The sequence below is a fragment of the Octopus bimaculoides genome, chromosome 6 (genome assembly GCF_046866305.1).
Source record: "Octopus bimaculoides isolate indiv1 chromosome 6, ASM4686630v1, whole genome shotgun sequence".
In the NCBI taxonomy this organism is placed as follows: domain Eukaryota; kingdom Metazoa; phylum Mollusca; class Cephalopoda; order Octopoda; family Octopodidae; genus Octopus; species Octopus bimaculoides.
In genome coordinates, this window is record NC_142933.1 from 22,522,227 (window position 1) to 22,543,008 (window position 20,782).

The 20,782-nt window shown below is 39.4% G+C and overlaps 1 protein-coding gene across 1 annotated transcript in view; it reads right to left on the reverse strand.

Moving 5' to 3' along the window:
* LOC106883919 (carbonic anhydrase 1-like) overlaps positions 1-20,782 on the reverse strand; it is a 52,712-nt gene that overhangs the window by 30,371 nt on the left and 1,559 nt on the right. The window contains exon 2 of the mRNA XM_089353588.1: positions 3,078-3,104. Coding sequence (XP_089209714.1) covers positions 3,078-3,104 — 27 coding nt within the window. The remainder of the gene's footprint in view (positions 1-3,077; positions 3,105-20,782) is intronic.

Here is a 20,782-nt window from a genome sequence, read left to right on the forward strand (position 1 = left end):
TAAATTACACAGAGATTCCATTGATAATTCAATAACCACACTTCTTGGAATGATAACAGCCAGTGCAGACTGTCCTTACTTTCCACAGATTCTCAATTTTACTATAAAAAGATTTAAAAATTACCAGCTGTAATTATATATATATGTGTGTGTGTGTGTGTGTGTATGTGTGTGTGATTCGCCATGATAGATCGTTGATCACTAAATTTATATATTTTTTCTCCTTGTTTCTCCTTTTTTCTTTCCGTGTTACTTTCAGTTGAAAAGTGTAGGCTCCAAACGTCAAAGACTTTCTCTATTCCCGAGCGTTAAACTAATACATCCATTTGTTGTTTACACCACATGTCTTCGTCTGCTGTTTTTTTCGTAAATTCTCCTATATATATATATATATATACAATATATACACTCAATATATATATATATATATATCTATATCTATATCTATATATATATATTGATAGGGATATTAATTTGGTTCCACTACTTCAGATACAAAGACGTTGGCCGCATAGATAATATATTTGTAGATGTATTGATTTCTGTCTTTAGTATTATACACACGCTCATTACAATAGGTGTGGGAATAAATTGACTTAGATCAACTGACTTGAATGAAGATGGATTAATACTGAAGACAAATTGTGAATGCGTGTTTAAGTGTGTACGCGTCAGTGTGTTAGTGAATATGTATGTGTGGTTGTGACGCAGTGTGGCCGAATGATTAAGTTGTTCATTTCGTAATCATATGGTTTCGGGTTCGATCTCACTGGTGGCATGTTCGTCTTGTTTCTTTTACCGTAGACTCGAATCGATCGGCGAATTCTGATAAAAGTCAACCGTGTCAAATTACGCCAAGCGTATTCTACCTGTAATTCATAGATACCGCATTGTCTCACAATATATCACGCTGATGCCCCACGAAGATAATATTAATGGTGCACATATCTGTGGAATACTCAGCCGTTTACATATTAATTCAGCTGCTGGAACAGCTAAATCCTCATCGTAGAAACTGATCGTGATCCATTCACTATCGTTACTTTACTAGTCAGTTAATTAAATGGTCTTGTTATGGATGCAGTCTAGGCTGTTTCCGTGTAGCAGCAACATCACCATTCTTGATATGTTAGTGTGGGTGAAACCCCCACCACAATATATGTAATCAAACGCAAAAACTGTGCAATGCCTGTGTGTCTCTATACAAAATGTTAGAGAACATTCTAACTTTTTGTATAAAGGCCATGTTGTGTCCCTCACGACATTATTCAGTTAGCGATACTTGAAAGGTATAACTCAATTAGCGATGACACTTTTCGTAACCGGAAATAAACCACGAAGACTCATAAGCGAAGCGAGCAATAGAGCTAACACATAATCTTTCGAATTGCTAGAAAGAGCAGTGAAAATACACTACCACCTAAAGAAAATATATGACATGCTAGAGAATATAACTTTTAGAATCCCAAAAAAGACGTGGTGGTCAGCGCTTGATCTAGCGCTAAATAAAAACAAGAACTGCTGCTGCTGCTACTACTACTACTACTACTACTACTACTAACCTCAGTTACCTAATAGTGAACCTAGACAACACTAAAATACAGGTCAAACTCAACTATGAACAGGCAACATCAATCAGTGACATAGTTGGGTTAAGTCTGTAGGTGATACGTGTTTGCACTGCGCAGATGTTGGGATGGCTAATTATTATGTACCGTATGCTTGCATTGACAGGGTTAGTTATGAATTCATCGACAAGAAAAATAACAAGCCATTGTAAAATGTAGCTTGTTGTGCTAAAACAGCAGCCGAATCGCCCTCATGTCACAGTCTAATTAAAACGGAACGACGCATTGTTTTATGAGATCTTAATGTCTCCAAAAACTTTCTAAAAAAATCCCGAAACAAAATTGAAACGTTTACAGCTGGAATGCATTTAGACAGCAACAACGACAACAACAACACTAGTAACAACTGTTTTTGTTAAATTTCTCCCAACCATTTGAAGTATTCTAAATTTTCACCAGGTTATTAAAAAAAAAATATATATATAGGCTTAGGTGTGGCTGTGTGGTAAGTAGCTTGCTTATGATCCACATAGTTCCGGGTTCAGTCCCACTGCGTGGCACCTCGGGTGTCTTCAACTATAGCCTCGGGCCGACCAAAGCCTTGTGAGTGGATTTGGTAGACGGAAACTGAAAGATGCCCGTCGTATATATATATATATATATATATATATATATATATATATATATGTGTGTGTGTGTGTGTGTGTGTGTGTGTGTCTGTGTTTGTTCCCCCCCAACATCGCTTGACAACCGATGCTGTTGTGTTTACGTCCCCGTAACTTAGCGGTTCGGCAAACGATACCGATAGAATAAGTACTAGGCTTACAAATAATAAGTCCAGGTTTCGATTTGCTCGACTAAAGGCGGTGCTTCAGCATGGCCGCAGTCAAATGACTGAAACAAGTAAAAGAGTAAAAAGAGTAAAAAGAGTATAGTTTGGTGTAGTTTTGCACGTTGATGACGAAAAGCGCATTCATTTTTGCTAGAAATTAATAATAAGTTAAAAAATAATAAATAATAATCTGGCGAAAATTTGAAAGACTTCAAGTGGCTGGAAGAAATTTAACAAGATCCATAACACAACTACAACAACAATCAGCAGATTAGTATTGTTGTTCTATGCGTTTATATGCCAACGTCTGACCATTTAGCTCGATACCAAAGAGAGAGAGCACACCGGGAGCACGCCAGGAGTATACAATAGCAGTGACAACCAATGATGGCTTGAAATAACAATGAGGAGGTGTTTTACATGATCTCTTGACCTGCTAGAAAAAGCAACCAAATATTTCTCAAATCACATCGTATTGTCTTAAACGATAAAGGTCACGTTGTTTAATGGAGTCATAGGTATACAACAATTGAAAGAAAGCCGAGATGGTCGTGGATAGAATGCCTTTTAGAATAAGTCTGTTCAATCAGAGATAGCCAACATCGAAACAACAACTATTTCAGAAACAACGGTAACAACAGCCAATGACAATCAAAAAATAAAAGAATTCGACTTACCTCCAGGTTCCAAGTATGACCAACTACCTTGAATAAATAAATAAATAAATAAATAAATAATTAGTTATTGAATGAAAGCTATTTCAAATTCAAGCTATATTCAAAAGAAACCGTTTCACCTGATGGTTATATTATAAGTATCAAGATCAGTAGCGTGGATAGATGGGATATCCAACGAGACGGAGAAATAGTTTTCTCGTATCTTGTGGCGTACACTTGCCGTGTGAATTCGATTCCTACCGTTTACTTTTGCTTTTCATCTTAAAGAAGTTGATAAAATAAATATCAGTTATTATAGTATCAATAATTGTTCTTGTACACTGTTTAAGTTTGTGGCTTTGTTCCAATGTTATAACAAACAAATAAAGAATGAAAAAAAGAAAACAGTAGTGACAATTATACTGATAACATAAACAAAAAAAAAACAACTCATAATATTAATAAATAATGATATTTGAGGAAATAGGTGAAAAGACAACTTACAAATGAAATCATAATAATGATGATGATTGCCTTTGCTCATCACAGTCACATACAAACGGATGAATATATAAATGCATACATACAACAGAAAAATCAAGACAGAGCTGATTCATAACTTATTTAATTACATTATCTTACACGTGTTTCTGTGAAGATTAAGGTTGAATTACGCAATCTGGACCAGGTAAGGTTTCTAGATCTTCACTTCATCAGAGATTCTGTATGATTCTGAACTTACCTGGCACTAATTGCATAGTTCGGTCATAATCTTCAAGATATAATTAGATAATTCATGAACCAATATCACCGATCTCTTGCTTTTTATTCTGTGATCTTTCTTACTACTGAGATAAGTAAAAGGAAAATTGGACTGTAGCACATCAGTTCTTTTCACATTTTTCTCTTTTGATATATAACGATGCACAATGGAGATCTAAACACTGGTTATATGTCATGCAACTTAAATAGCAGTATACAAATAAATTGTTCAACTTTTAACACACACGCACACACACACGCACGCGCACACACACACACACACACACACAAATACGCGCGCTCGCATTTTCTTATTGCTTTACAAACGAAAGAGTACTCTGCATACATGTCATAGAGTATAATTATTCATTAATATTTTGTTGTGTCTAAGGAGAGTATTCATTAATACAAAACTGGTAAATCATTTCTTCGCTACTTGTTACACGGAATTTACCCATTGAGATGTGATTTTTAAAGCAATAAAATAAAACGAAACCTAAGGCATATCGTTTTGGCTCTCACTTCATGTTGTCATCTGAATGATTGAGCTAGATTGTGAAACTTTAAGTAGCGACGGAGTTATCTACCAGCTTCATACATCTCTCGGACATATCTATCTCTCTATCTATCTATCTATCTATCTATCTATCTATCTATCTATCTATCTATCTAGTGCCACTGCTCCTCGCTTTACAAAGACGGGGATGCTCCCGTTTTGCTGTCAGTTGCAGTAGACAGCTGCCAAGACGCCTCCAAACAAGTCTGGCATATGACAATACTGCCCTACGAACTTTATTGTCATATGCCAGACTTGTTTGGAGGCGTCTTGGCAGCTGTCTACTGCAACTGGCAGCAAAACGAGAGTATCCCCGTCTTTGTAAAGCGAGGAGCAGTGGCACTACTAAAGAAAGACCCAAACAAGGGGAACATCATAGATAATTTTCGGCCCATCACTCTGCTCAACGCAAATTTGAAAATTTTGGCCAAAGTGTAAGCCGAGATTTTGGCGCTTGTCATCGAGAAACTAGTCGACAGGGCGCAGACGTGCGCCGTGCCGGGTAGGAGTATCCATGACAACCTCCATCTGATCCGCTACATCATGGACAGGGTAGTTAAAGAACCTGGCATGGGTGGGGCGCTGATCAATTTGGATCAATCAAAAGCTTTCGATAGGGTAGACCATCACTACTTGGAAGCCGTCCTCATAGCGGCTGGTTTCGGTCCCGTCTTCCACGGTTGGATCGCTGCCTTATACAGCGGCATCCGCTCGGTAGTTCGCGTAAACGGTCATCTATCCAGACCTTTCGGCATCATGCGTTCGGTTCGTCAAGGATGCCCCCTCTCTGCCCTTCTGTATGTATTGACTCTTGAGCCTCTACTGCGGAAGCTGGCGACGCTGAGGGGCATCCCACGAGAGCTGGGATGTCGGACGAGCGTGTCTGCATACGCGGATGACGTCACCGTCATAGTGTCGAGCCAAAAGCACATCGAGCTGGTCGGCGAGAGACTAAAAGAATACGAAGCGGTAACGGGAGCAAAAATTAACCGAGATAAGTCAGTGGGCTTGCGGCTCGGCACCTGGAGAAGCAAGCCCATACCGTCTAACAGCGTCTCCACTGTGGGACGCTGAACAGACGGGCCGGTTAAATTGCTCGAAGTCTGGTTCGGTCCGGACCTCCAAATGGAGAAGAACTGGGGCGAAATAACGACTAGGGTGGTCACTCTCACCCGGCAATGGGCCGAGAGGAAGCTATCCCTAAAAGGTCGGGCGGAGGTGGCGAACGCGTACATTGCATCCGTCATCGAATACCGTCTGACTGTCGTGCCTTGTCCCGACCCTACCATCACCAAACTGGAACGCATACTCTTCCGCTTCTTGTGGAAAGGAAGCGTTCCGATGGTGAGGCGATCCATTTGCTGTCAACAGCCGCTAAATGGAGGGCTGGGTATGCCGTGGTTGATGATGCGCAGACATGCGCTGAGACTGCGACATCTCCGGCGCTTCCTAGACGACGGTGAACAGGTGTGGTCGCCGTTTGTGCGGCGCGCTTTCCCGCAGCTCGTCTCCTTAGCCGAACTGCAGTCGTGGATTAAACAGAGACCTAGGCTCGGCGAATGGCACCGCGAGTGTCGCGTTGCTCTCAAGCAACTCTGCCGTCCGGGACCAATCTTGTGCAACTTTGATTCCACAAAAGCGTTCTATAGAGGATTAGTGGAGGGGAGGTGCGACGACGATCACGGGCAGAATCTTGGCGTCGACGAGGAACACCTGACCCGCCTGTTCAGGACAACTTTCGGGCCGGGACCTATGGACAACCACCAGAGATCCCTGGCCTGGCAGTGCTATCGAGAAGCATTACCCGTTCGGGATAAGCTTTACAGACACGGTTCGAGACACACCGGACCGACATGCCCGAGATGCGGTCAGAGCGACGAAACCGTTCTGCACGCACTCGTGCAGTGTCCAAAGATTTCCGACCTGTGGGCTTATGTCGAACGGCTGCTGTCACGTGTGGGACGAGTCCGCCTGTCAGCCGAGTCTATTGTGCAAATTGCTCCACCACCGTCCCTCAACAGGGAAGGCAAGGCAGTGTTCATCATACTGGTGGCCATGGTGAAAGAATGTGTGTGGTGGACCCGAGCGAAAGGATTAGAGACGAAAACTTACCTCTCTGGCCAATCGCTCATCAACTTTTTCAAGTATCACTTGAAAAGGAAGGTGAGAATAGAGAGACAGTTTTTGTCTCGTGAAAGTTTCATTAAAAGGTGGGTGAATGTAGCAAAGATGGTGCGTGCGAGTGACGATACCTCTTTGAGCATGATCCTATAAATCGAAAAAAAAATTAAAAAAAAAAGAGAGAGAGAGCACTTCGCTCTCATGTGTCTATTCCCTGCTGAGGTTACCATGGTCTTTTCCGTAGGCTTTTCTCTCCATGGATAAACCTAATGTTACCCCATTTTACACAATTGACATTTTCTGTGATATACGATACCCCCATTTTTTTTGCCCCTACCGATCCGTTTTGATCGGATTTTTTTTTTTTTTTTAAAGAAAAGCTCTACAGTTGTATTTGTCCCCTCTGTGTGCAGCCCTGTGTGGATAATAAAAGAAACTTATCTATCTATCTGTGTGTCTGTGTGTCTGTCCGTCTGTTTGCATTATTAGCTTGGAGCTCGTATCATGTAGACCATCACTCGTAAGAAGTAATATATCATATATGTAGAGTCAAAATCTGTTATTTATGAGGTACGTATGTATTATCCATCAACAGTACGTCTGTTTCAATACATCTGTGTATCTCTCCCAGAATAAGAGTGAATGAATGATAAAACAATGACTTTTATATTAGCATTTAGACCTAGATTTAGAACTCACAAGGCCGAAGCCTAACTCGGTTTCCCTGGGGGTATAGGTGACTGAGGTTGCAATACTGTGCCCCACCACCGAATGGGACGCCGGTCCGGCGAAGGGTGAACTTCCCAGCTATTACTGGAATTCATGTACGTCTGAGTGGACCGGAACAATGTGAAATAAAGAGTTTTGTTCAAGAACACGACACATCGCCCGGTCCGAGAGTAGAAATCACGCGCGAGCTAAACACCCTAACAGCTAAGCCATGCACCTCCACTACATGTATTTTAATATTAAAACAAATGACAGTAACGAGCGAAGAAGATAGTTTATTAAAAGCAGACAGAGGGACAGAAGTGAAGGTGAAGGATTTGATGAAAAAGGAGGAAAAGTTAGGCTGAAACGAAAGCAAAAATATTCGCTCTTATAGCTGTTGAGTCTGTTTGATCATAATCTCGATATGCATAAGCTGCAGCATATTGGGATATTTACGAAGAATATTGCTATAAGATGCAGGAAGAAATTTTTCGAGTCCTACGGGAAACTGATATGTCCGTTAAAAATATTAAATAGCTACATACTATTTTGACCGCTGAGAACTAAAGTAACAATTTGATAACGATAAATTCATGTTTAGAACATATAAAAGCAGACAGTAAACCCTCTTCTCAACAATATTGTGGATGATCTATTTGATCTGATCAGGATTATTCGATTTAAGAATTACGTTATCGGGAATTTCGAAAGAAGATTAATAGTGTTTGTGAATCTAATAAAATCCAGGTGCATTCCGATAAAACTGCCAACCTATACCTGATAAACTACGCAACATAAATCAGCTTTATTTTAAACAACAATCTCGCCTAAGATTTTCGTAAAACAAGATGGAGCGCCTTGGACGGTATAAACCATTCTGGTGCAACAACTACTGCATAATTTGGAACACAGGATCGAATTGAGCTCCTTGTCGCTAAGCAACCGAATAATGACAACTTCAACAGAAATCCACCCATCATGTTGATCAACCAAAGAAAGGGTGATATAAATCGTGTATGTTAAATTATCTTAGATAAGATAATATCTTCTTTCATATAATGATAACATAATCTATTCATGTTTTCCAGTAACTCACAATTTTAACACAACACGCTTAGCTTTAACTGGAGGCCTCGATTAGCGATTGTATACTTTGATTTATTATTAGCTTCCTTCTTATTTAGCTGCAGATAAAACTATTCTGAGTTTTCATCCGATTATCATCGGGCAATTACATTGCAGTTAAATATTTTGGTCTCTAACATCTTAATACAATAACTAGCAGTTCATCGAGTTCTATACTAAGCGTACATCCGTAAAAATTTTGCGAGTTTTACCACCTAGTTCTTATCTGTTGACCACTCCCAAGGCATGAATTGTTTTATTTTAAGCCATTCTTTGTCCTTATAAAGGTAGTAATGAAATCTAAGGGAGAAATAAATACTAAAAGGTCTTCAAATAAGAAGCCCCCTACCCTTATGGAATGTTTTGGCCCTAAAACTTCTTGGGTGTTGTAACCTGTTTAGTCAGAGAGATTGTTACCTTCTGAATAGATATTTAATTTCAGTTTATTAGCTGAACGTAAATCTCACGAATTTTTAATTAAATTATATTAGGAGTTCCGCTGCCAACATTGTGAATATAGTCTTTGATATAATATTGGTTACAAATTTTGGCACAAGGTCAGAAATTCCGGGTGTTGGTAGTGGTGGTTAGTCGATTACATCGACCCCAGTGTTCAACTGATACTTAATTCATTGACCCTAGTGTTCAGTTGGTACTTTTTAAATCGACTTTTGAAGGATGAAAAGCATAGTCGGCTTCGGAGGAATTTCAATTCAGAACGTAAAGACGGACGAAATGCCGCTGAACATTTTGCCCGGCGTTCTAACGATTTTGCCATCTCGCCGCCATAGATCTTTGATATAATATTGGAAATTCTAACCTCCCCATTGCTTTAAAAAAAAAAGTCTCTCCAGATTTTCCTTGGTTATTTTACCATTCTAACGTAACGTCAGATTTACTTGAGACTTTCGCTTTACTAACACTATACTGACGACATTCTTCTCTTAATCTTTCTTCTCTTAATCTTTCTTCTCTTAATCTTTCTTCTCTTAATCTTTCTTCTCTTAATCTTCTCTTAATATTTCTTCTCTTAATCTCCTCTTAATCTCTCAGTTGTCTATTCTGATTAACATTTATTTTAATTTATCCTTCTTTCTAATCTTTTACTTGTTTGATTGCTACCATGCTGGGGATACCTCTTTGAAGGGTTTAGTCGAACAAAGTGACCAGAGTACTTACCTTTTTAAGTCTGATACTTATTTTACATATCCCTTTTACCGAACCGTTAGGTTATGGGGATTAAACAAACCAACACCGGTTATCAGGTAGTGTATTAATGTGTGTATATGGTGGGGGGAAGGTGCAACACAAAGACACAAAACACAAGAACAAACACGCACACATCATGCATATCTATCTATCTATCTATCTATCAATCTACATCTTATTTTGAACTCAGAACGTAGCGGCAGACAAAATACCTATTTCTTTACTGCCCACAAGGGGCTACACACAGAGGGGACAAACAAGTACAGACAAACGGATTAAGTCGATTATATCGACCCCAGTGCGTAACTGGTACTTAATTAATCGACCCCCGAAAGGATGAAAGGCAAAGTCGACCTCGGCGGAATTTGAACTCAGAACGCAGTGGCAGACGAAATACCGCTAAGCATTTCGCCCGGTGTGCTAACGTTTCTGCCAGCTCGCCGCCTTTCTATCTATCTATCTATCTATCTATCTATCTATCTATCTATCTATCTATCTATCTGTAAACATCCCCCACACATACACTCACATATAGACTGGGCTTCGCCTACTAAATTCTCTCATAAGGCATTAGTTGATCCAGGGTGCTAGAGCAGAAGACACGTGTCCAAGACACTGCACAATGAGATTGAACCAAAAACCACATGATGGCAAAGCAGGCTTCTAAAGCACACCCCTATGCTGCTCCTTTATTTAAGTCTTTTCAAATCTTCACGCTGCACACTATATCTTTCACATGGGCGGTATTTACATTCATCGTTTATCTTTCAGCTCTTTCTTTCAGACACTAAATGACTTTATTTCGTTAATTTAACTCGTCAACGACATAAATAAACATTTATATAATTCCGTTGATATTTACCTAAATAAGCAAGTCACTCCTTACTCTCGTTTATTTCGAGTTTAAGTTGTATCATTACCTGTTTTATTGTTCAGAGGTAAATATTTGCATTCGTCATAAATAGAAAATTCTATTTTTTTTTATATAACTTATTAAATCTGAAGAAATAAACTATCCATGGGCTTTGTAGACACCTCCGAGACTGGTGAGCTTGAAATCACTGATGTTCTATCTAAACTGTTGCAGATTAAAACATCCAGTAACCCCCCGAACAACAAAAGAACATGAAGAGAAGATTCCAGAGGGATAATGTTTTGGGAAGAAAGGATTGGATATAGTAATTGGTACGAGGATTGTGAGATGGTAGGGATGAAGCACACGCAACAATGGCGACGAAAGATAGAGAGATGAGTATGTTGGAGTTACTGGTAAACATACAGTCATAGCATAATAAACCGTTGTTCTTTAAGTTTCCTGAATCCGTACCATTTTTAACCAGGTTCTACTACACATACATACATACATACATGCATACATACATACATACATCCATACATACAAACATGCATACATACCTGTTACTGTGTGTGCGTTCGCGACTGTGTTTGTCTTTAGTAGCTTAACAATTAGTTAAGTTTGTTTATGTTCCCGCAAATTAGTGGCTCAGCAATAGGTGTATGATAGAAAATGAATAGGCACAAAAAAGGCCCGTGGTAAAATCAACCCCGGCGGAATTTGACCTCGAACATAAGGATGAACGAATTGCCGTCAAGCACTTTGCTTGGCGTGCTAACGATTCTGGCAGTTTGCCGCCTTATAATAATTTTAAATTACGGCACAAGGCCAGCAATTTCGGGGTAGTAGGGGTAAGTGGATTACACAGGCCCCGGTATTCAACTGGTATTTATTCTATCGACCTCGAAAGGATGAAAGTCAAAGTAGACCTCGGCGGAATTTGAACTCAGAACACGAAGACAGACAAAATACCGATAAGTATTTTGCCTGGTGTGCTAATGATTCTGCCAGCTCACCGCCTTAATAATAATAATAATAATAATAATAATAATAATAATAATAATAATAATAATAATCGCGACAAATGCAGAATGTGTGGTGAGAGGTGTGAAACGGTATGGCACTGAAATTGGTAAAACGCGAATGCAAGCAACGCCATGACCATGTGGCAAAAACGATCCATTGTGAGCGCTGTGGAAATCACGGCCTACAAAGAGCAAATACGTGGTATGAGCAAACTCCAGAAGGAGTCACCGAGAATGAGAACTGAAAAATCCTGTGGGATGCAATGATACAGTGAGATCACCTGACCAGACATCGGAAACCGGACATTGTTGTGGTGAATAAAAAAGAAAGAACATGCATGATAATCGACATAGCATGCCTCGGTAACAACAAGATCAATGTGAAAAAAGAAGAAAAAATAAACAACTATGATGATTTAAAGTGGGAAATAAGAAGGTTGTACTCCATGAAGAGAGTAGACGTGATACCAATAGTAATTGGTGCACGTGGAAGTATCAGCACTCAACTACCAGCATGGCTGAAAAAGATTGGTACAAGTGTGAAGGTAGAAGACCTACAAAAATCAGCATTGCTCGGAACTGCAAGAAATCTTCGCAGAGTTCTTGAAGCATGACAAGTAAACAAGTGTCATCTTAGTCTGCTGGCAGTGGACAGCTAACACTTCCCATCATACCTAGTAAAATAAGCTGTGAGTTTTCATATAATAATAATAATAATAATAATAATAATAATAATAATAATAATAATAATCCTTTCTACTTTATGCACAAGCTCTGGATTTTGTGGGGAGAGGGACAGTTAATCACATCGACCCCAGTACTCAACTGATACATGATCTATCGACTTCGAAAGTCGTCCTCGGCGGAATTTGAACTCAGAACGTAGCGACAGACGAAATACGGCTAAGCATTTCGCCCGGCATACTAAGGCTCACCGCCTTAGAAATAATAATAATAATAATAATAATAATAATAATAATAATAATAATAATAACAATAATAATAATAATAATAATGATACGTGACTGCAGGAAATAGTCAAAGAGAACAGTGCTACCACCACCACCACCAATAACAAAAACAATACAAGCAAAGGATAATAATACTAATGATAACACGCCTTTGTATGGCATGAAGCTGCATCCGGTTGTGACGTCACAACGTGGGAAGAACAAAGTTTCCATTAACTACAACTACTTTCAGGTCACCGTTGAGCAAAATGCAATACCGGTAAGCCCATCCTGAGACCTAGAAACGAAAGGTTGGCGTCTGGCGGAGTTAAGACTGTCTCATGGGAGGAGGGGTCCCTTTAGATTTGGTCGGCAATCCCTTTAGAGAAGGTGTCTGAATAAAAACACCGATGGTTGTGCCACCTCAACATCAAAATTCTCATAGTGAAAATGTCAAATACAAAGATATAAAACAATGGATTGAACGAGACTGGTACTAAAAACTGCACACGAGCGTAGGTGTGGTCTCTCGGAGCCTTGGCTCGCAACCCACCTAGTGATGGTGTCACAATGAAAATATTAGTAATTGCACAACCTTACAAATGCTACCTCTAAATGAGTGATGTCAAAATTAAATAATAATGACAACTGCGCTAACGGGACTGGAAGTGTTAACAGTGAAGGTGTCGTGCACGGCAGACAGAGAGTATTTGATCAAGCTCCGGCAGGTCGTCATCAAGCTATGGATCAGGACCAAAATCACAGTCAAAAGTGCAAAAGAACGAGAATGAAATTGTAAAAAAGATGTAAACAAAATAGTTATAGAATGCTGGCTGAGAAGTGAGCCAAATAAAAGAGGCTTCATGAACCCAATGTAGAGAATATGGCATGAAAAAGGGAGTTTTGAAGCTTCCGCGCCCAACAGGTCTTGAGGCATCACTGATAGGTTTTGAAGCATCAGCGACTGATAAACCAAGCAAGAGTAATCCTTAGGAACGATTGGATTACGAGAGTAGAGGTTGAAGAAATTCAGAGAAACATAATAAAAAAAGAGAAGAAGGAGAGTAAAACAACAGTAGCAGAAAGCGGTAATGAAGGGGTAGGAGATGAAGAACATGAAACAGGTGGAAACTGTAGAGTAGCAGAGTATACTGATAAAGTAACTAATGAAGACAATCTAGATGGACAAGTGACTGTAAATACTGCACAAGACTTGAATGATGAAGAGAAGGAGATTTTAGAAAAGATGCGAGATAAAATGTCTGATGGGAACAATGAAGTACCACCAAATGTAAGTTATATGGACAGAAAACAAGCGAGGAAAGTCACAGGCAGAGTAAATGACGTTTTAAGTTTGATTAAAACAGAAAACTTCAGTGAAACAAACCAACTAATCATAACTGCTGCTAATATCGTAGCTAACAGTAGGTTACAAGCGAAAACTGAAGATATAAAAGCAAATGAAAAGAAAGAACTAAACTGGAGGAAGAGAATACGAATGAAGCTCGAAAAGACACGAAAAGAACTGGGGCAATTGAATAGGATAATGAGAGGAGAGCTCAAGAGTAAGGTAGTAATCAGAAAATTGAATGGACAGTACAGGTTAGAAGAAAGGGGAAAACAAACAGTACATGAAGAATTGGCACAAAAAGGGGACAGCATTAAAGGCCAAATTGGAAAGATAGGATACTAGATGCAAAGGTTTCGAACAGAATAAACTGTTTAATAGAGTATTTACAGAACAGCACAGAAATCTACTAAAGACAGTTAATAAAGAACAGGCGAAGAAGCGCGTAAGAGGAGAAAAGTTCAAGAATGAAATACAAAGAGAGCACGTCAGAAAGAGTGAAGAGAAACCTCTGAATTTCCAGTTTTGGAGAGCCACTGAAGACGTCTGTGGAACAAAATCCTGGGCGTGGTTAAAAAAGAAGGGGTAATTAAAAAAAGAAACAGAAAGCCTAAATATAGCAGCCCAAGATCAAGCGATAAAAAACAAACAGCTTGAGAAAAATATACATGGAGAGAATGTGTCAGAAAAGTTTAGAACTTGTGGAACTTTGAACGAGACAGTGGCACAGTGGCACAAATTGTGACAGAATTCCCCAATTTGGCGCTGGAAGAATAAAAGAATTGGAGGAATGACCAAGTTGTAAAAGTTTTACAGTAGAAACTTTGCCAAAAATAGGGATTTGAAGCTAGAAGCACATGGTACAATCATCGAGTCGAAAGCGTACTAGAGTCGAAAAAATGTAAGACTTTGTGGGACTTTCCTATTCAAACGGACAAGAAGTTAGAAAATAATAGACCGAACATAATAATTATAGATAAGGAAAAGCAAAGCTGCTTACTCATCGATCCATCATGTCCGTTTGATTCCAGGATCGTAAAGAGGACACACATACACACACACACACACAAAAAAAAAATAATGATGATGACAAAGGGAAAGACATTGTTATGTGCCAAGGATCCTGAACAGGGAAGTGTTGCATCCAACTTTACACCAATAACGTGCCATCCGCTAATATGAACACTAATGTCAAGTGCTTTGGCTGGTGAATTGTACATATACTTGGTAAAAAGTGGGCCGCTATCTACTGAACAGAAAGGGTGCCAAATGAGGAACTGGGGAACGAAGGATCAGCTCTCAATTTATAATCTAATTATCAGGAACTGCAAGAGAAGACACAAAAACCTGAGCTTGACTATCGCAAAGCATAGGATATGATACCACGCTCCTGGATAATAAGAACAATGGAAATCTATGGAGTAACAGAAAATATGAGAAGCCTTATACAGAATAGCATGAATTGCTGGAGAACGGAATAGACAGCAGGGAACCAAGTACTCGGAGAGGTGAAAATCAAGAGAAGAACCTTCCTGAGGAACAATGTGTTCCCACTGATCTTCGTACTGGGAATGAACTCCTTGAATGAAAAACTACAGAAAACTAAGTTGGGGTATGATCTAGGAAGAGGTAAGGGAAACTAAACCACTTGCTATTCATGGGCGACCTGTTTAATCGTTATGCTCCTTTACTCTTTTACTTGTTTCAGTCATTTGACTGCGGCCATGCTGGAGCACCGCCTTTAGTCGAGCAAATCGACCCCAGGACTTATTCCTTGTAAGTCTAGTACTTGTTCTATCGGTCTGTTTTGCCGAACCGCTATGTTACGGGGAAGTAAACACACCAGCATCGGTTGTCAAGCGATGTTGGGGGACAAACACAGACACACACACATACACACACACACACACACACACACACACACACACACACACACACACACACACACATATATATATCTATATATATACATATATACGACGGGCTTCTTTCAGTTTCCGTCTACCAAATCCACTCACAAGGCTTTGGTCGGCTCGAGGCTATAGTAGAAGACACTTGCCCAAGGTGCCACGCAGTGGGACTGAACCCGGAACCATGTGGTTGGTATGCAAGCTACTTACCACACACCCACTCCTGCGCCTATATATACGTTATATATACTTTTTTTAAAAACAAGGACTCTGGACAGTAAGAAAATAAGAAAAAAACGTCAACGTGGAGAAAAACGTGAAGAAGGCGGATATAAAAGAACGGGACGAAATGAAGAAAACCTTGATCCTTGTCCTCTCTGGTTGCAGAAACATCATCAAATACAACTGGTTTACAACAAAATAACAATGCTGCAATTGTAGTTGCTGTTATAGTTGTGATTGTGGTGGTTGTAGTTGCCTGCTGTCACTTGTTATTGTTGTTGTTTTAGTTGTTATTTTTCCTGTCGTTTAGCCCGAGGCAAGCCGTAATCGAAAAAATTATAATTCTTTTTTTTTTTTATTGTTCATACGGTTCTATGTAAATCCCCCCACTGTCTTTTGTATTCTCCTAAATGTTTTTCGCGGCCCTTGTGGTCAATAAAGAATTATTATTATTATTATTATTATTATTATTATTATTATTATTATTATTATTATTATTATTATTATTATTATTATTATTATTATTATTACTATTATTATTGGCAAAATCGTTAGCACGCTGGACGAAATGCTTTGCGGTATTTCGCCTGTCGCTATGTTCTGAGTTCAAATTTCGCCGAGGTCGACTTCATCTATCATCATTTCGGGGTTAATAAAATAAATACCAGTTGAACGCTGGAGCCGATGTAATCGACTCATCCCTTCCCCCGAAATTGCAGCCCTTGTGGCAAAATTTGAAATTATTATTATTATTATTATTATTATTATTATTATTATTATTATTATTATTAAGACGGTGAGCTGACAAAATCGTTAGCACACTGGAAAAAAATGCTTACAGACTTTTTTCGTCTGCCTTTATGTTCTGAGTTCAAATTCCAGCGAGGTCGACTTTACCTTTCATCCTTTCGGGGTCGTGGAAATAAGTACCAGCTGCGCATTGAGGTCGATGTAATCATCTTACCGCATATCCAGAAACTTCTGGCCTGTGTCAAAATTTGAAATCATTACAAGGCGGCGAGGTTCCAATGCTTTCCCATCCATATATAGTACAACCTTACTAAAAATGGCACGGATACAGGAAACTAAAATAACAACGGTTTATTATGCTATGACTATGTATGTTTACCAGTAACTTCGATCTACCTATCTCTCTAGCTTTCGCCCTCCTAGTTGCGTGTGCGCCACTCCCTCCCATCTCGCTATCCTCGCATCAACTACTACACCCAGTCCCTTCTTCCCAAAACATTCCGCCTCTGGAATCTTCTCTTCATGTTTAGTTTTCTGGAGGTTTTGACTTCCAACAGTTCAGATGAGACAATAGTTGTTGCAAGCTCACTAGTCTCTGTGGCAACTTCAACGGCCATGTGCACTATTTGTTTCTTTAGATTCAATAAGTTATAAAAAAATATAATTTTCTATCTATGACTAGAGCAAAAATTTATCTCTGAACAATAAAACAGGTAATGATACGACTTAAACTCGAAATAAACGAGTGTAAGGAGTGACTAGCTTATTTAGGTAAATATTAACGGAATTTTATAAATGTTTATTCATGACGTTGACGAGTTAAATTAACAAAGTAAAGTCATTTGCTGTCTGAAAGAAAGAGCTGAAAGATAAACGACGAATGCAAATACCGCCCATCTGAAAGATATATTGTGCAGCGTTAAGATGTCAAAAACTTAAATATAGGTGCAGCACGGGTGTGTGTTTTAGAAGCCTGCTTTGCAACCAGGTGATTTTGCGTTCGGTCCCATTGTTCAGGTGTCTTCTGCTTTAGAACCCTGGGTCGACTAATGCGTTATGAGAGAATCTAATAGACGAAGACTGTGAGGGAGCCCATCATACACACACACACACACACACACACACACACACACACACACACACACACACACACACACACACCCACACACACACAAACACACACATATATCTATACATACATATATGTATAGATATACATATATACAGCCTTGGTCACGTGTGTGCGGCTACTATTTCTTTTCGTTCTTGGAATCACCAAGCTCGCACGTACTTCTTTGCCCCTCCTATACGTGCTTCACAGCGTTCGAGACATACACACTTCACGTCTGACTGTACAGCCCTTTTGTTTGTTTATTTCACCGTTTCGTTTTCCTGTCTTGTTTTCCGTCCGCCACTACCGTCCACGAAAACATTTAATTTGTGTTCGTGGGAAGAACCATTTTAACGATGCGTACTGCCTTAATTCTTCGAAACGCCGGAGTTTTAATGGTGGCAGCTGATGAAGGGGATGTTTCTATGTGGCCTGCTTGTTTGTTGCACCTTGTTTACCATTTTTGTCCTTGTTCTTTTGCCACGTCATGTACCCAGTTATGTATCTATATGTACATGTGGATGAACGTATATACATACATGTACATATATATGCATATACTCATATATTGTTTATATATATATATATATATATATATATATATGATAGTTATCGGTATCCATAAGACCCAAGATGGCAGGTAAGGTTATGTAAGTGCTACGGGAGGACAATAGTTAGACTCTCAGATAATACGAATGAGGAGAGTAATGCCAGTCTTGTGTTAGCATGTATATGTTAAATAAAATGAGACAACAAAACCAAGACTGGGTGGAATTTATAGGACATTTATAAAGAAGAGTTAGTCTTATCCTGATAGCTGTTCTCTCCCATCCCTTTCACGATATCTTGACCACTATCTAGCACTCCTTCTTTCCTTTTTTCTTTCTTTCTTTCTTTCTTTCTTTCTTTCTTTCTTTCTTTCTTTCTTTCTTTCCTCCCCTATTCCTTTTGACTAGTACCATTCTCCTCTTTCCTCCTAATATATATATCTCTTCTCTTCTCTCTATCTACTTACCCCTACCAGTACATTCTTAAAATTTCAATCAAACCACATGAAGTCTTTGAATGAACAGCACATGGCATTTATGTCACCACGATATCCACTTGTAATAACAAAATCTGAATTCTTATCGGAATCTACATACCATGGACAGGAAGCATTTCTACCCATTCTACACAGCGCTTTCCTTGGATAATGGAACTATAGCTGTAACAGCCTACATATATTTTCACTTTATTTTTATTCTCTTATTTCCCTTTATACTTCCTATATCCATCCTTTCCCAAAATAACTCCTTATATTGAATTCTACCTCTAGTTAACTCTCTCATATCATCTCTGATGAAGGAATATCTCTAATATCCCAGAAACCTCTGTAAGATTACCTTTTGTTTTATAAATGTCTTATAAATTCCACACAGCCTTGGTTTTGTTGTCTCATTTTATTTAACACGCACACACAGACACAGACACACAGACATAGACAAAGACACACACACAGACACACACACACACGCGCACACACACATACATTCTTTTACTTGTTTCAGTCATTTGACTGTGACCATGCTGGAAATCAACCGCTGGACTTATTTCTTCTAAGCCTGGTGCTTATTCTAAGTTATGGGGACGTAAACACACCAACATCAGTTTTCAAGCGAAGGTGGGGTGGGGGTGGGCGCAAACACACACATAATTTTTTTTTTCTTATAGTTTCAGCTTAGAGCTGCGGCCATGCTGGTTGCTCACCATTCTTCTACTTCCTCCCTCTCTTTCTCCCTCTACCACTCTCTCTCTTCCCTTTACACCGGCATGGTCACATGCTTCCGGTCAATAATCCTTTCCTTCCTTGGCTTTCGCCAAGTAACACACGCCACCACTTTGTCTCTCTCGGTTCCGTGCCTCATCGCGTTCATACACACATAATTTTTCTCGTCTGGCCGTAAAGCCTTTTCTGTTTGTTTTCCTGTCTTGTTTTTTGTCCGCCACTACATTCCTCCATGGCTAGATTTAATTTGCGTATACAGATTTAATCTGCGATCCATGGGACGAGCCGTTTTAACGTTGCGTCCTGCCCGAAGCTCGTCGAAACGCCGGTGTTAAAACGTGGGTAGCTGATGAAGTAGAATGTTCTCTATGTGGCTCGTGTGTTCTCGTCTACGTTTGTTTGCAATGTCCTGTACCCATATATGCACCTATACATACAGGTGGATGTCGGTATGCACATACCTGTACGTATATATGCATATACTCATTTACTTTTGTTTTTACATGATTGAACGCAGCGTCTCACAAAAATTGTAAGTAGTTTTCGTAACTTATCCTCCGACGCTACTCTATCTCTTTCTCTTTCTCTTTCCTTTCTCCCCCCCCTCGTTCTTCCTCTGTACTACTACGTATCTCGCCTTACCCCTCTTGTTCTTCCTCTGTTACTACTACGTATCTCTTTTTTCCCCCTCGTATTTCCTCTTTTTCTTTTTTCCTCTCGTTGCTCACCATTCTTCTACTTCCTCCCTCTCTTTCTCCCTCTACCACTCTCTCTCTTCCCTTTACACCGGCATGGTCACATGCTTCCGGTCAATAATCCTTTCCTTCCTTGGCTTTCGCCAAGTAACACACGCCACCACTTTATCTCTCTCGGTTCCGTGCCTCATCGCGTTCATACACACATAATTTTTCTCGTCTGGCCGTAAAGCCTTTTCTGTTTGTTTTCCTGTCTTGTTTTTTGTCCGCCACTACATTCCTCCATGGCTAGATTTAATTTGCGTATACAGATTTAATCTGCGATCCATGGGACGAGCCGTTTCAACGTTGCGTCCTGCCCGAAGCTCGTCGAAACGCCGGTGTTAAAACGTGGGTAGCTGATGAAGTAGAATGTTCTCTATGTGGCTCGTGTGTTCTCGTCTACGTTTGTTTGCAATGTCCTGTACCCAGATATGCACCTATACATACAGGTGGATGTCGGTATGCACATACTTGTACGTATATATGCATATACTCATTTACTTTTGTTTATATATATATATATATATATATATATATATATATATATATATATATATATATATAT